The sequence below is a fragment of the Rana temporaria genome, chromosome 1 (assembly GCF_905171775.1).
Source record: "Rana temporaria chromosome 1, aRanTem1.1, whole genome shotgun sequence".
Classification (NCBI taxonomy): Eukaryota; Metazoa; Chordata; class Amphibia; order Anura; family Ranidae; genus Rana; species Rana temporaria.
In genome coordinates this window covers 291,503,529-291,519,054 of record NC_053489.1, presented here as the reverse complement: position 1 = coordinate 291,519,054, position 15,526 = coordinate 291,503,529, and the positions used below count along the sequence as shown (strand labels likewise).

Genomic DNA, 15,526 nt, shown 5'->3' with positions numbered 1-15,526 from the left:
CCTTTCCCTTTCCACACAAATTTTTGTATTAAGCTTCTCAAGGTTCTAAAATAGGCCCCAGGGACACAGACTGGCAGGGTTTGAAAGATATATAAAGCTTTCGGAAGCGTCATCATTTTTATCACGTTTACCCTTCCTAGCCATGACAGTCTGTGTGCCTGGTATCCCTTCAAATCTTGTTTGATTTTATTCAAAAGTGGGATATAATTATCTTGGTAAAGTTCTGTTATTATTGCTGATAGATAGATTCCCAGATATTTCAATCCCTTTTCTTTCCACACAAATGGGAAGAGGGCTCTCAGTTCTCTTTTTTCTTTTGGGGGTATATCTATATTCAATATCTCTGTTTTTTCCAGGTTTATCTTAAAATTGGAGACCCCTCCATACTCCTCCATTATCTTTGGTAGTGATTGCTTAGGATTTACTATAAATAGCATGATATCATCTGCATATGCAGCTATCTTATGTTCTTGATCTGCTACATTAATGCCATTTATTTCTGGGTTCTCTCTTATGGAGGCTAAGAGGGGTTCCAACGATAAGACAAACAATAAGGGGGAGAGTGGACATCCCTGCCGCGTCCCATTATATAGCTTGAAAGCCTCCGACAGAGTCCCATTTACCTGGATTTGTGCCGTAGGATCTGAGTATAGTGCCCCAATCCATCTCATCATTCGTGTTTTCAGGCTAAATCCAAGCAACGTTTGTAACATATATTCCCAATTGACTCTGTCAAAGGCCTTTTCGGCATCTACAGCTAAAAAAAGGGCAGGTCTCTTTCTCTTTTTTACTTTGTGTATCAGTAGGATCGTCCTAAGTATGTTATCTCTTGTTTCCCTTCCAGGCACAAAGCCTGTTTGGTCCTTCTCTATGCAATCTGGCATATATAACTTCAGTCTTTTGGCCAAAATCCTGGCGTAGATTTTTATGTCTTCGTTAATCAGAGAGATTGGCCTAAAGCTGGCACATAGTGTTGGATCCTTACCCTCCTTTGGTATCATTGTTATATGAGCTCCTAGTGCTTCTTTACGTATCTTCATTTCTTCTGTGTACTCACTTTTGTGAGATACTGTATTTGTGACTGGCCAAACTCTGAAAGGCGAGCTGCATAAAGATATTCACTTATACAAAATAATGACAATATAAATGATAATGGGATACAAGTTTGATCATTTTAGATGCTTTTCCCTATATAATAGAATGGATACAAATAAAATGTAATCATGACCCCCAAAAAGATATAACATTTACCTAGGTGCACAAATTTAGCAGCTCACAGCATAACCAATGATACATGTATATGTGAATACATGATGTGAGAAGAATAATAAGCATTTCAGCTGCTAAAAAGAATAGAACTCAGTAGATAGCTACCATACTAATTGAATGTTCCTATAGACTCCAATCCAAATGTTCACAATGGAGGTGTTAAATTGTAGATTTAGATCCACTGTGTATCACTGGCAATGGCTCATATTATTCTTGTTCAGCAAAATCAACTTTTTCCTGTGAAATATGTAAGGAGAGTATTGATTTGGAGCTTTACCATCTAACAGTTGCGCAAGTAAGCTATGTGAAAAACTCAAGGAAAAATTCGTAGTATTTGCAAACTATAGGGAACACAAGAATACTGGGCCAGATTCACAGAAGAGATACGACAGCGTATCTCCTGATACGCCGTCGTATCTCTGTGATCCGCCCGTCCTAACTATGTGACTGATTCATAGAATCATAAAATACAAAAAAGGTACAGCGCTAGAAATATTGAGTGATAATAACCAAATAAGTGAAAAATGGTGACAAATTCAAAAAAATGTGAATAAGATGATATAAAATAAACGTTTGAAACCAATATTATATCAATGTAAAAGTCCCAAGTAGTGAAGTGGTTAATAATTTGAAAAAAGAAGAAAGGTGCACTGAAAAAGTCTTCTTCCACCAAAAAAGGGACATCCAAGTAGTGAGATGTAGTCTCCTTACCGAATCCACTGACCGCTATAGCAGCGGTCAGTAAGGCACAGGGATGATTATAGTCTTCCCAATCAGACTTTCTCCGGCAGGTGAATGGAAAGGGCAGATCCTCAGCAACAGTCCCCAACACATGGAATAATATGGCTCATATATGTTGGAAAAATGAACAAAAACACTCCATAGTGAAGTACTGCTAATAAAGGTTGGGTTGCACTTACAGTTAAGATGAATTAAAACAGCATGGGATAGACAGAAAGTGGCGTTTTGATCCGATCCAGTCCTGTCAGCTGGTCTCCGTGTGTGTGTGTGTATCTCCTCGTGAGCGTGATGACGTTCCACGCAAAATCCGGCCCCGACGATGTCATTTACGACGAAACGTGCGTAGGAACGGCCGGATTTTGCGTGGAACGTCATCACGCTCACGAGGAGATACACACACACACACACACACACACACACACACGGAGACCAGCTGACAGGACTGGATCGGATCAAAACGCCACTTTCTGTCTATCCCATGCTGTTTTAATTCATCTTAACTGTAAGTGCAACCGAACCTTTATTAAACCCGCGATCTTTGCAGTACTTCACTATGGAGTGTTTTTGTTCATTTTTCCTAATTTAAATGGTGCCCGCCCCACTTGAATTAGGCGGGCTTGCGCCGAGCGCATTTACGTTACACCGCCGCAAGTTTACAGGTAAGAGCTTTGTGAATCAGGCACTTACGCTGTAAACCTGCGGCGGTGTAATGTAAATGGGATACGTTACGCCGCCGCGGAGTAACGTAATTGTCTGTGAATCTGGCCCACTAAGCCTATAGTGTTGAATATCTGAATTAATATTTTTGACTCTGTGTTGGGTATAATAATTAATGTTTCATTCCCAGTAAATACAAATATCCCTCCTCCTAATTGCAATAGTTAAAATACAATTTTAACTTCAAACTAAATTGCATCACTTCCATCAAACGAAAGAAAAAAATATGTTTTCGTGGGGCAATTTCTGAAGCAATGATGGCACAATTGTACGAAAAATTGATTTTGCTTGACAGTTGTTCTTTATGGCCTGCTTTAAAGTGCTTGTTAACCCACAAAATTAAAAATGGACAAAGAATATATTCCTATAGTGTGTACTTGCCTCAGTCCATAGCACTTAGTATGGATCCTGTCTGCTCTTTCTTGATCCTCGGGTATCTGCATGAGTCACTTCTGACAGTTTTTCCAGCTCTGTCCCACATTAGATACAGAAGATGATTGACAGCCTTGTGCCTCGTACACACAATTGGAATTTCAGATGGAAAAAGTCAGACAGACTTTTTCCATCGGAAATTCCGACCGTTTTATATGCCCCATCAGACTTTTTTCCGAGGAATTCCATCGCCGTTTAGAAAGAGAACATGTTCTCTTTTACTCCGATGGAATTCCGTCCGAATTCCGTTGTTAGTTTAACTGGGCAAAAGCCAGATCGTGTGTATGGGGCATAAGGTGTACATGTTTCCCAGTGGGGCTGTGTAGAGGTGGGTGTGTATCACCTGAAGCTAGTCACTTCAGTGGGCTTAGGTAAGGTTTTATTATCTATTTAAAGGTCTGATATTTATTTTTCCAGTTTGACATTAGACCTGCCATTAACTTCCTTTTGAGCTTCAGTTGACCTTCTGCTGAGCTATATTAATTTTCTTCAAGGTGCTTTTACATTCCCATTGACTTGTAAGGACGAAAAAGCCATTCTGACACAAACAAACGCTTGTCAACACAGGCCCTAAGTCAGAGCTAAAGTCTAAATTGTAAGTTCATGTGAACCCTTGCTACGCATAGTACAACAGCAGTCAACTTATTATGAAAGATCGTGTTTTGCACTTTATTTTATACTGTATATAATTATGTTTTTTTTTGTTAGTAAGGACTAAATCAAAGACTGTCAAGAACCCTTAAAGTGGAAAATTAGTCAGAAAATGTCATCCTAATAGATCAGTTCACACTGGCCCCTTTTGTAGGTAGAGCATTGTAAAACATTAAAATAAGTGGCTATACTTTTTAAAATCTAGTATTACACTGCCTCACCCTGCTCTACGCATGCTTAGTTGCTATCGAATCTCAGCGCTGTACTTAAAAACAGAGCCACTAGAGGCCGATCAGCTGATAGTTTTAAGATTTACTGTTGCTGAAGGGGTAAGAAAGCAACAGAAATGACAGACTGTGTGAAGGGAACAAAGATTTGGGAGGGAGAAAAGAAAAGCGCGAGAGGTGACAGGACAAACTGCTGCCAGGGAGACACAAAATAGTTAAACTTACAAGGATATTGTCATATCTTATCTGCCTGATATTCGATCCTTTTTCTCTGAGACTGAGCACTGTAAAGCTTCTGTCAGCCTTCCTTTCAAATTGAGCCAAGACACACAAAGGATGTACATATTTTATTGCAGAAAGTGACTACTCTTCAACAAAATGGCAGCCTTCAGCAAGAAGAGCATTGCTGGAGGCAATTTAAAGCGCACTAATTTTGGTTGCACAATTAATAATGTAGAATGTATATCCTTTTATTAAAGAACATTAATTGTTATCAAACTGTTATGGATAAAGTTCTGCTTTAATGTAGAGGATAGGATAGATTTGCAAATATTTCGCTTCTCCTAAAAGTTTTAATTTTTCTATGATGGTACCTTTAAATAAGCAGTTTGTCAGTGTAAGAGATACAGATTAATCCTTCGTAGATCACTTCAGTGGTGTCCTGGCAGATGCCGTGTTGGCAAAGCACAGCACTCAGATATTGTCTTCATAGCTCGACCGGTAAAATCAACTTTTCCTCTTTTCTTTCGAATTGTAGTATATTCATAGGATTTTAGTTTGCTATAGTAATCTGAAAACTTGTTATAAAGAATGGAAATGGGCATTCCATTTAGAATGATCCCAAAAGCAATGCAAAGGAAAGCAAACAGACGACCAAGATGAGTTTCTGGGTAAGTGTCTCCATATCCCACCGTAGAGATGCTGACCTGCAAACAAACAACAACAGTGTTCATGTGTTCACTTTCTTTATAGAACCTTTATTAGTACTGAGTACGGAGTGAAAGGCAAATCCGTCTGGTGAGTGCGTTTTTCAGAGGGGAGTTATCACAGCACAGTGATGAGGTGAAAGATTCACAGAATAAGGAATTTTTTCCTCAAATTTGTTCATCAATTTTTTATGGACTTTATATCATTTGTCACGTGGTGTTATTGGGCCGGATTCAGATACATTGGTGTATATATCCGCGGGGCGTAACGTATCTCAGATACGTTACGCCGCCGTAAATTAGGGCGCAAGTTCCGTATTCAGAAAGAACTTGCACCCTATGTTACGGCGGCGTAACGCATGTGGTCCGGCGTAAGCCCGCCTAATTCAAATGTGGATGATGTGGGCGTGTTTTATTTAAATTTAGTGTGACCCCACGTATGTGCCGTTCGTGAAAGAATCCTAGTGCGCATGCTCGAAATTACGCCGCAACTCATCAATGCTTTAGACGTGAGCGTAACTTACGTACAGCCCTATTTGCAAACGACGTAAAATTTTCAAAATTCGACGCAGGAACGACGTCCATACTTAACATAGGATACGCCTCATATAGCAGGGGTAACTTTACGCTGGAAAAAGCCTAACGTAAACGACGTAAAAAAATGCGCCGGGCGGACGTACGTTTCTGAATCGGCGTAACTACCTAATTTGCATATTCCTCACGGAAATATACAGAAGCGCCACCTAGCGGCCAGCGTAAATATGCAGCCTAAGATACGACGATCTTAGGGAAATCTATGTGTAACTGATTCTATGAATCAGTCGCATAGATACGACAATGCAACTCAGAGTTACGACGGCGTATCCGGAGATACGCCGTCGTATCTCCTTTCTGAATCCGGGCCACTGAGTTTATATGTCATTGTTTATTTATTTATTATTATATTAATTAGCGCTGCAAGTTTCTTACACCTATTTAGGTTACGTTTTTTCTGGTGAAGTATTTTGCCAAAAAATGCCACAGTATTGTTCCAAATTCCAGGAGTAAAAATGTCCAAATATTTATAAATTTTCTATAGTTCTTAGATGTTAACACAAGAAATCATGTACTTTTTTCTTTCTCCTTGAAAACAACCCCAGCAATAGAAGTAAAAAAAAAAGTCAATATCGCTCTTCCCCATCTAGCTTGTAACCTCTACTGCACCCTGTGCAGTCTCACACTTACTTGATGTTTAAACTCTGACAAGTTGGGTAGAAAAAGTGGAAACATGGTCCCCTTGTGTAGCTGTTTGTTTAAATTTGAAAAGTATATAAAATGTAAAAAAAACACCGTCTACATATGTGGGCGACAGGGAGCGCTTTAAAAAATGTTTTTATTGATATTTATTTTATTACATTTTCTTTATTTTTACACTGTCCTTTTACATATTTTTTTATCACTTTTACTGCTGTCACAAGACATGTAAACATCTCTTCTGACAACAATAAAGCATGACAGGTCCTCTTTATAGAGAGATCTGTGGTCAATAAGACTCCCGATCTCTCCTCTACAGAGGAAAGTATTAAATAAAATGAAAAAAAGACGCTTCTAAAAGCAATTCAGTGGCTAATGAGCCACTCGGATTACTTTTAGCAGAAAGAGCAGAGCAGCAATTAAGCATCAAAGTAATGACGTATTTTCCCAGTTAGGAGGTCAGCACGTAGTCAAACCCCCTCACATTTAAACCAATTCTCTTCCATCTTCCAATTACTAAATCTTTATATGATGTACCATCCTATAATAGCGTTACAGGTTATATATAGATATCTTTATACTTTCCTTTTATTAATTTCTCTGGGACTGTTGCTTGTTAGTGTACCAAGTTTACACATCCCATGAACTTTTCTATAGAGCAAGCTGGAGCTAGACAGGTAAGGCTTTCTCCAAATACTAAAAAAGCGTTATCTTTTCTGCAACAGAAGTACATTAATGGAATATTGGTACATAGGGGAGCTGGAATAATAATAAAAAAAAAGGCCAACTTAGCTTTTAAAGTGATTGTAAAGTCTTTTTTTTAAATAAATAAATTATAATAATAACAAAACATGTCATATATAGGCGTGCGCAGCCTATTACATTAAAGTGTGCACCCCAAAGCTCAAACACACATGCATACTGTATATATATATATATATATATATATATATATATATATATATATACACACACACATGCGCGCTTTTAGAAATAAAGTGGTACATGTGCACAGGTTTTTTTGTTCAGTTTGCTGGTTGGAGCGAGGGCTGAGAGAGAGAGAGGGGGGTAGGAGAGAGGGCTGAGAGAGAGAGGTGTAGGGAGGAGGGCTGAGAAAGAGGTGTAGGAGGGAGGGCTGAGAAAGAAGGAGGGCTAAGAAAGAGGGAGGGCTGAAAGAGAGGGAGGGCTGAAAGAGAGGGAGGGCTGAGAGAGAGGGGGGCTGAGAGAGAGGGGGGTTGAGAGAGGGAGGGCTAAGAATGTTGGGAGGGCTAAGAGAGGGGGACTGAAAGAGATGGGTGGGCTGAGAGAGAAGGGAGGGGGCTTAGATAGATGGGGTTGAGAGAATAGGGTGGGCTCATAGAGACGGGTTGGCTGAGAGAGGGGGGCTGAGAGAATAGTGAGGGCTAAGAGAGAAGGGAGGGGGTTTAGAGAGAGGGGGCTGAGAGAATAGGGAGGCTGAGAGATGGGGTATGGCTGAGAGACAGGGGGGCTGAGAGAGAAAGGAGAGAAGCTTAGATTGAGGGGGATGGCTGAGAGTATAGGGATGGCTAAGAGGGGGGATGGCTGAGAGAGAAGGGAGGGGTCTGATCGAAAGAAGAGGGCTGAGAAGGAGGGGAGGGGACTTAGAGAGAGGGGGCTGAGAAAGAAGGGAGGGGGGCTTAGAGAGAGGGGAGGGCTGAGCTGAGAGAGAAGGGAGGGGGCTAAGAGAGAGGGAAGGGCTAAGAGAGAAGGGAGGGGAGCTTAGAGAGAGGGGGTCTGAGAGAGCAGGGAGGGGGGCTTGGAGAGAGGGGGGCTGAGGGAGAAGTGAGGTGGGCTTGGAGAGAAGGGAGGGGGCTGAGAGAGAAGCGAGGGGGGCTTAGAGAGAAGAGAGGGGGCTTAGAGAGAGGGGGGCTGAGAGAGAAGGGAGGGTGTCTGAGATATGGGGGATGGGGCTTGGAGAGAAGGGAGGGGGGCTGAGAGAGAAGGGAGGGGGGCTTGACGAGAAGGGAGGGGGGCTGAGAGAGAAGAGAGGAGGGCTTAGAGAGAGGGGGCTGAGAGAGAAGGGAGGGTGGCTGAGAGAGGGGGGAGAGGGCTGAGAGAGAAGGGGGGGTGGCTGAGAGAGGGGGAGGGGGCTTGAAGAGAAGGGAGGGGGCTGAGAGAGAAGAGAGGGTGGCTGAGAGAGGGGGAGGGGGGCTTGAAGAGAAGGGAGGGGGGCTGAGAGAGGGGGGAGGGGGCTTAGAGAGAAGGGAGGGTGGCTGAGAGAGGGGGAGGGTGCTTAGAGAGAAGGGAGGGTGGCTGAGAGAGGGGGGAGGGGGGCTTGAAGAGAAGGGAGGGGAAGTTGAAGAGAAGGGAGGGGGCTGAGAGAGAAGAGAGGGGGGCTTAGAGAGAAGGGAGGGTGGCTGAGAGAGGGAGAGAGGGGCTTGAAGAGAAGGGAGGGGGGCTGAGAGAGAAGGGAGGGGGCTGAGAGAGAAGAGAGGGGGGCTTAGAGAGAGGGGGCTGAGAGAGAAGGGAGGGTAGCTGAGAGAGGGGGAGGGGGGCTTGAAGAGAAGCAAGGGGGGCTGAAAGAGAAGAGAGGGGGGCTGAGAGAGAAGAGAGGGGGGCTTAGAGAGAAGGGAGGGTGGCTGATAGAGGGGGGGGCTTGAAGAGAAGGGAGGGGGGCTGAGAGAGAAGGGAGGGGGCTTAGAGAGAGGGGGCTGAGAGAGAAGGGAGGGTGGCTTGAAGAGAAGGGAGGGGGCATAGAGGGAAGGGAGGGTGGCTGAGAGAGGGGGAGGGGGCTTGGAGAGAGGGAGGGGGGAGTTAGGGGGAGATAAGAGACCCCTAGCCCTGTTCCTGCAGTCCCACCTCTGTCCCAGTCTCTGTCTGCAGGTGTGTATGATGGTCATGGTACCTACCTTCCATAACATGATGCCAGTCTCCTGCTTCGATCCGTCCAATTCCAGCGGCTCCCGCAGCAGCCTGCGCCTCCTGCCCGTCCTCGGTGACAGCTCTGTACCCCCAGTGAGCGGCGAGGCCTGTTTGTCCTCCAGCTCCGGGCCTCACATCAGAGCGCAGTGAGGAACTTGGAGCAGTCCATGCTCTGGAAGCATGGGGTACGCTGCGGCCGCTTGCCTCCTAGGGGAGGCGGGGTCAGGGGACGAGATCAAGAAGGAGGCGGTGCCCGAGTTTCGGGCTCTCGGCGCTAGCAATGGATGCCCAGCCGCCCACATCTTCCCCGGGGTGCTGCTGATTGCTGCCCACTGCCGCGCCGCCACACACATTTTCTGCTGTTATTCAGCCCGGTAGAGGACGAGGTGCATTGACAAGTTCCAGGCGCCCTCTCCTCTCAGTAGAGAGCGCTGTCCCTGGGTGTGCCTGGGCATTAGGGTGTGCCCAGGCACATCCGGCACACCCTGTGCGCACGCCTATGATGTCATACTTACTTGCTCTTTGAGGTGGTTTTGCACAGAGTGACCCAGATCCTCCTCTTCTCGGGTCTCTCTTCTGTGCTCCTTGCCCCTCTCTCCTGTTGAGTGCCCCCACAGCAAGCTGCTTGCTATGGGGGCACCCGAGCCAAGTCACAGCTCCCTGTGCCCATTCAGACTGACTGACTTTGATTATCAGCAGCGGGACCCAATCGCACCACGCTGCTGTCTTAGCCAATGAGGAGGGGAGTCCCGGGCGGGTGAAACACTCCTGCAACATTGCTGGATAAAGATGGGCTCGGGTAAGCATTAGTGGGGCTGAGGGGGGCTGCTGCACACAGAAGGATTTGTTATCTTAATGCCTAGAATGTTTTAAGATAAAAAAAAACTTCTGCCTTTACAATCCCTTTAGGCTGTCCAGGGTCATAGATCTTTGCAGAGTGTACAAAGACACTGAGATTTCTATTTTTCTTAAAATGTTTTCTTAACCCCTCTTCTCATTTTGAGTAGTTTCCATGCATATATTTTGTCACATGAGCATTTTAATATATGTGCTATTACTAATAATGAACTGTTTAACCTTAATTGTTCCTCTTTATGTTTTAGTTTCCTTCCTTTTCTTCTCATTATTTTAGTTTTGCATGCTTTGAACAATGGAAAAAAAATATACCAGTGTTTTTTTTTTTTTTTTTAAACTCTTTAAACTGATGGTATTGACTACTCAATCTCACTATAAACACGTATTCTATCTCATTTCTTTTTTTCCTAATAAATTCTGCTCTATCTCCTCTCAACTTCCTTTCTAACTACTTCTATCTTTGTCTTTTAAATATCCTTTTAACATAATTTTTTTTTATTGGATTGTTTATTGTCATCATCAACGATTAACCACTTAAGACCCGGACCAAAATGCATCTAAAGGACCAGGCCCCTTTTTGCGATTCGGCACTGCGTCGCTTTAACTGACAATTGCGCGGTCATGCGACGTGGCTCCCAAACAAAATTGGCGTCCTTTTTTCCTCACAAATAGAGCTTTCTTTTGGTGGTATTTGATCACCTCTGCGGTTTTTATTTGTTGCGCTATTAACAAAAATAGAGCGACAATTTTGAAAAAAATGCAATATTTTTTACTTGTTGCTATAATAAATATCCCCCAAAAATATATATAAAAAACGATTTTTTTCCTCAGTTTAGGACGATACGCATTCTTCTACCTATTTTTGATAAAAAAAATTGCAATAAGCGTTTATCGATTGGTTTGCGCAAAATTTATAGCGTTTAAAAAATAGGGGATAGTTTTATTGCATTTTTATTAATTTTTTTTTTTTACTACTAATGGCGGTGATCAGCGATTTTTTTTCATGACTGCGACATTATGGCGGACACTTCGGACAATTTTGACCCATTTTTGGGACTATTGTCATTTTCACAGCAAAAAATGCATTTAAAATGCATTGTTTACTGTGAAAATGACAATTGCAGTTTGGGAGTTAACCACTAGGGGGCGCTGATGGGGTTATGTGTGACCTCATCTGTGTTTCTAACTGTAGGGGGGTGTGGCTGTAGGTGCGATGTCATCGATTGTGATTCCCTATATAAGGGAGCACACGACCGATGACGGCGCCATAGTGAAGAACGGGGAAGCTGTGTTTACACACAGCTCTCCCGTTCTTCAGTTCCGGGGACCGATTGCGGGACTCCAGCGGCGATCGCGTCTGCGAGTCCCGCGGCCACGGTCACGGAGCTTCGGACCGGGTCGCGGGTGCGCGCAGAGGGAGCGTGCCCGTGACCCACGGCTGGGCATTATACAATCACGTACAGGTACGTGATTGTGCCCAGCCATGCCATTCTGCCGACGTATATCGGCGTTAGGCGGTCCTTAAGTGGTTAAGCAATTTCTTCTAACTCTCAACATCTGTCTTTTCGGTATACCCTGGTAATGTAAAGCATGAAAAACTGTAAAAAAAAAAAAAAAAAATACAGAAAAGAGGAAGGAGATTAAAGTTAAGGTTAGACAGTTCATTACTTGTAATAGCACATGTGATTTAGATACTTGAATGTCCATGTGACAAAATTTCTGTGGAAAAAAAAAACTGCTTATAAATTAAGATAAAGGCCAAAACATATTATTAATATTTGAAAGAAAAAGAAAAATGATGATGTCCCTGTATGCTTTGCAAAGGTCTATAATTCTGATTCCAGGGGGGCAAAACTGTAGGGCATTGAAAAAAGGTGAGTTGAAAGTGGAAAGGGGCAAATTTAAAATCAAAGGTACAGTATACAAATTTGGTGCACTACTAAGCAATGGTCTCAGTATACATTTAATGATTTATAGCTAGTAAATGAGGTATAAAAGTACGTACAAAGGGTATGACAATCGGGGTGGTGTTTGTAAAACTTGTTTGAAATTTTTTTCAAAATGTCTTTATTTTTCTAATGGCTAATGGTGACAATTGATTACCATTTTTGTCTGTAGTGCTGGAAATTTTTAATGTCTGAATGACAAACAGGAAGTGGAAAGAAATCCCTGCAAATTACCAACTTCAATACCAGGCACTTTACCCCCTTCCTGCTCAGGCCAATTTTCAGCTTTCAGCGTGTCGCACTTTGAATGTCAATTGAGCGGTCATGCAACACTGTACCCAAACTAAATTTTTATCATTTTGTTCACACAATTAGAGCTTTATTTTTGTAGTATTTAATCACCACTGTTTTTTTTTTTTTTTTTTTTGCTAAATAAACTAAAAATTACTGAAAATTTGGAAAACAAAATTTGTTTTTCTTAGTTTCTGTTATAACATTTTGCAAATAAATAATTGTTCTTCAGGAGATTTAGGCCAAAATGTATTCTGCTACATTTCTTTGGTGAAAATCACCCAAATCTGTGTTTATTATTTAGTTTGTAGGAAAGAGAGTCCACAAACTATGGTATATATAGTGCCTTGAAAAAGTATTCACACCCTTGAAATTTTCCTAATTTTGTCATGTTACAACCAAAAATGTAAATGTATTTTATTGGGATTTTATGTGATAGACCAACACAAAGTGCAACAAAATAGTGAAGTGAAAATTATAAATGGTTTTCAATTTTTTTGTACAAATAAATATCTGAAAAGTGTGGCGTGGATTTGCATTCTGACTCTTTTACTCTGATACCCCCAACTAAAAACCAATGGAACCAATTGCCTTCAGAAGTCACCTAATTAGAAAAAAGGGCCAGATTCACAAACAGCGGCGCAAATTAAGTTACTCAAAACGTATGTCATTTAAGTTACGGCGCCTTAATTTTGTGTCATAAGTGCCGTATCCACAGCGCATTTGCGCCCCAAATTGCGCAAGCGTAACTTAAATCCCGAGGCGTAAGGCGGGGTTATTGCAAGTGGGAAGGAAGTGGGCGTGCTCCATTGTAATGAGCCGTGACCCCATGCAAATGAAGGGCCGGCCGTACTGCGCATGCGCGCACGAATCTGCACCTCTCTGGGCATGTGCAGAACTTGGCTTGGCGCAATCAGTGAGATAGGAAAAAGGCCAAGCGTACTTAGTTTGAGAATCGCCCTGTGTATAAATAACCCCAGACAAACACACTTCCCTTGCAAAAGTACATCCCTGTGTTCCCCTTCCTAGAGCAAGTTGCTTCTGCTCTGTCGTCTGTTGGTGTGTGTTGGTGAGTTTAGTGTTAGTTAAAAGATTTGGAGGAGTAGTAGAGTGTAGTAGTTGTGTGTTTTTTCTGATTGTATTTTCTGTTTGTTTTTTCTGATTGTTTTTTTTCTGAGTGTATTTTCTGTTTGTTTTTGCATTTGTAGTAGCTGTCTGCTTGTGTGGTTTGATTTTTGTGTTTGTTTGTTGTGTGAGTATTTGTGTTTGTTTGTTGTGTTTGTTTTTTGTTGGTGCTGAGTGGTGGGTGTTATGGCACCGAAGCGCAGGAAGCTGAATTTTTCGAGCATAGAGAAGCAGATTCTTGCTAGGGCCATTGCCCAATATGGGTGTTATTTGCATGGCCCTGAGAGCCGGAACACCTCCCCGGCCAAGAGGAAGGAGATCATCCAGAAAATTACGGATCAGATCAATGCGGCGGGGGGGGGGAGACGAGGACCCCCGGTGGGATACAAAAGAAGATCAACGATCTTAAGAGCCTGGTCCGTGACAATTTGGCCAAGATCAATGCCCATGCCAGGGGCACTGGAGGAGGCGCACCCTGCCCCATCAGGCTGAGTGAGGAGGAATGGGCAGTGGCCCGGTGTTTCCACCCACAGCAGGTGGTGGGCCTATCAATCTGATTCTCCTGTGAGTACAGGTAAGTTTTGGCTTTTTCTATCTGGTGATTAGCATGTGTGGGTGGGGGAAGGGAAGATGTGCCAAGTGTGTGGATCCTCCAACCTGTGATTGTTTTGTGTCCTCCACAGATGGCCAGGAGATTGCTGGCCCATCAGGCTAGGAGGTTGCTGGGCCATCAGGCCAGGAGGTTGCTGGGCCATTAGGCCAGGCTGCACCATCCCCTGGACAACAGGCTGCAGAAGAGTCCCAAGAAGGGCAGGAGTCCCCAGGGGAGGGGAGTGGCCACACCTCCCCTCATGGGGAGGTTGAGGGGGAGGAGGATGAGGGGGTGGAGGCTGAGGATGAAGATATGGACATTGCCAGGGAAGTCCTTTTGGCCTCGGATTTGTTTACCCCTGAGGCTACCCCTGAGGCTGGCAGCAGTCAGGCCACCATCAGGGGTAGCCCCTCCCACTCCTCCCCCAACAGGCCTCAACCCACAAGGGTCTCTCTCTCTCTCCTATCCTCCCAGGCCACAAGACTCGGCTGCAGGCAGGATGGCGACCTATGAGACCAGGGGGGTGGCCGAGCGTCTGCCGGCCAGTCTGCAGAGGGACAATGCCCGGCAGACCCGCAATCTGGCTCAGATCAAACAGACTCTGACCCAGATGGAGGAGAGCCTGGGTTCAATTAAGGAGTCACTCACTGATGTGGCCACAAACTCCTTGGCGGTCATCACATGCTTGTGTGACCTGCAGACCGCCACAACAGGCGTGGCCCAGGAGGTGAGTGCCCTGACCCAGGCTGTCCAGGACAACACCCGGGCTGTCCAGGCCAATACGGCTGCCCTCACTCTCAGTCTGACCAGGATAGCAGTGGCCTTGGAGGGCAGGCCAGCAGGAGGACAGTCACCAGGGGAGGCTCCTCCTTCCCCTGCTCACCCCCCCAGGAGGCTCCTCTGGTTGGCCGTGGCCGTGCCTGTTGGCGGCCGTTAATTTTTGGGGGTACTTTTGATTTTTGATTTTTTTTTGTATACTGTACTTATGATTTGTTTAATATGTGTGAATGTGGGGGTGGCATTCCTGATTAAATAAGGGTGTCACCCTCAGTTTTGGTGGAGTAGGGATCCCCAGGACCAGGGAGAAGTGATCCCAGGTCCATGTGAATGGTGTATGAATGCACAGTGACATAATTGGAGCCATGGCGTGGCGTTACTTCTCCCAAGTACCATTGGGGGTACTTGGATCTAATCCAATTAGATGTGCATGTGATGTGTCTGTGCTAGGGACCACAGTGGGTGTGCATTCTCATTGTGCCATGTTTAATGTGTGTGTTTACTGTGCAAAGATGCCTTCTGCGAGGCGTCTCCTGGCCGCTGTTCCCTCAGAAGAGGGGGTACCCTGGGTTAGGGGGGGGAATGTCTGGTTCAGGGGTCAGGTCATCACGTATGTCAATCTCCAGGCCCCTTCTCACTGCGAAGTTGTGCAGCATGCAACATGCACCGATGATCTGGCACACAAAGTTTAGGGAATACAACAGGGTACCCCCAGACTTATCCAGGCATCGGAAACGGGACTTCAGGAGGCCAAATGTGCGTTCCACCACTCCACGGGTATGTATGTGTGCAGCATTGTAGTTTTCCTCTCCTGGGGTTTGGGGGTTCCGGTATGGAGTCATAAGATGGGGTCCAAGTGCA

At 44.3% G+C, this 15,526-nt stretch overlaps 1 protein-coding gene across 1 annotated transcript in view; it reads right to left on the bottom strand.

Moving 5' to 3' along the window:
- Positions 1-4,052: 4,052 nt before the first annotated feature.
- The window catches only part of KCNV2 (potassium voltage-gated channel modifier subfamily V member 2), a 29,254-nt gene continuing 17,780 nt past the window's right edge, over positions 4,053-15,526 (bottom strand). The window contains exon 2 of the mRNA XM_040357310.1: positions 4,053-4,963. Within this exon, the coding sequence (XP_040213244.1) occupies positions 4,688-4,963 (276 nt within the window). The 3' untranslated portion in view covers positions 4,053-4,687. The remainder of the gene's footprint in view (positions 4,964-15,526) is intronic.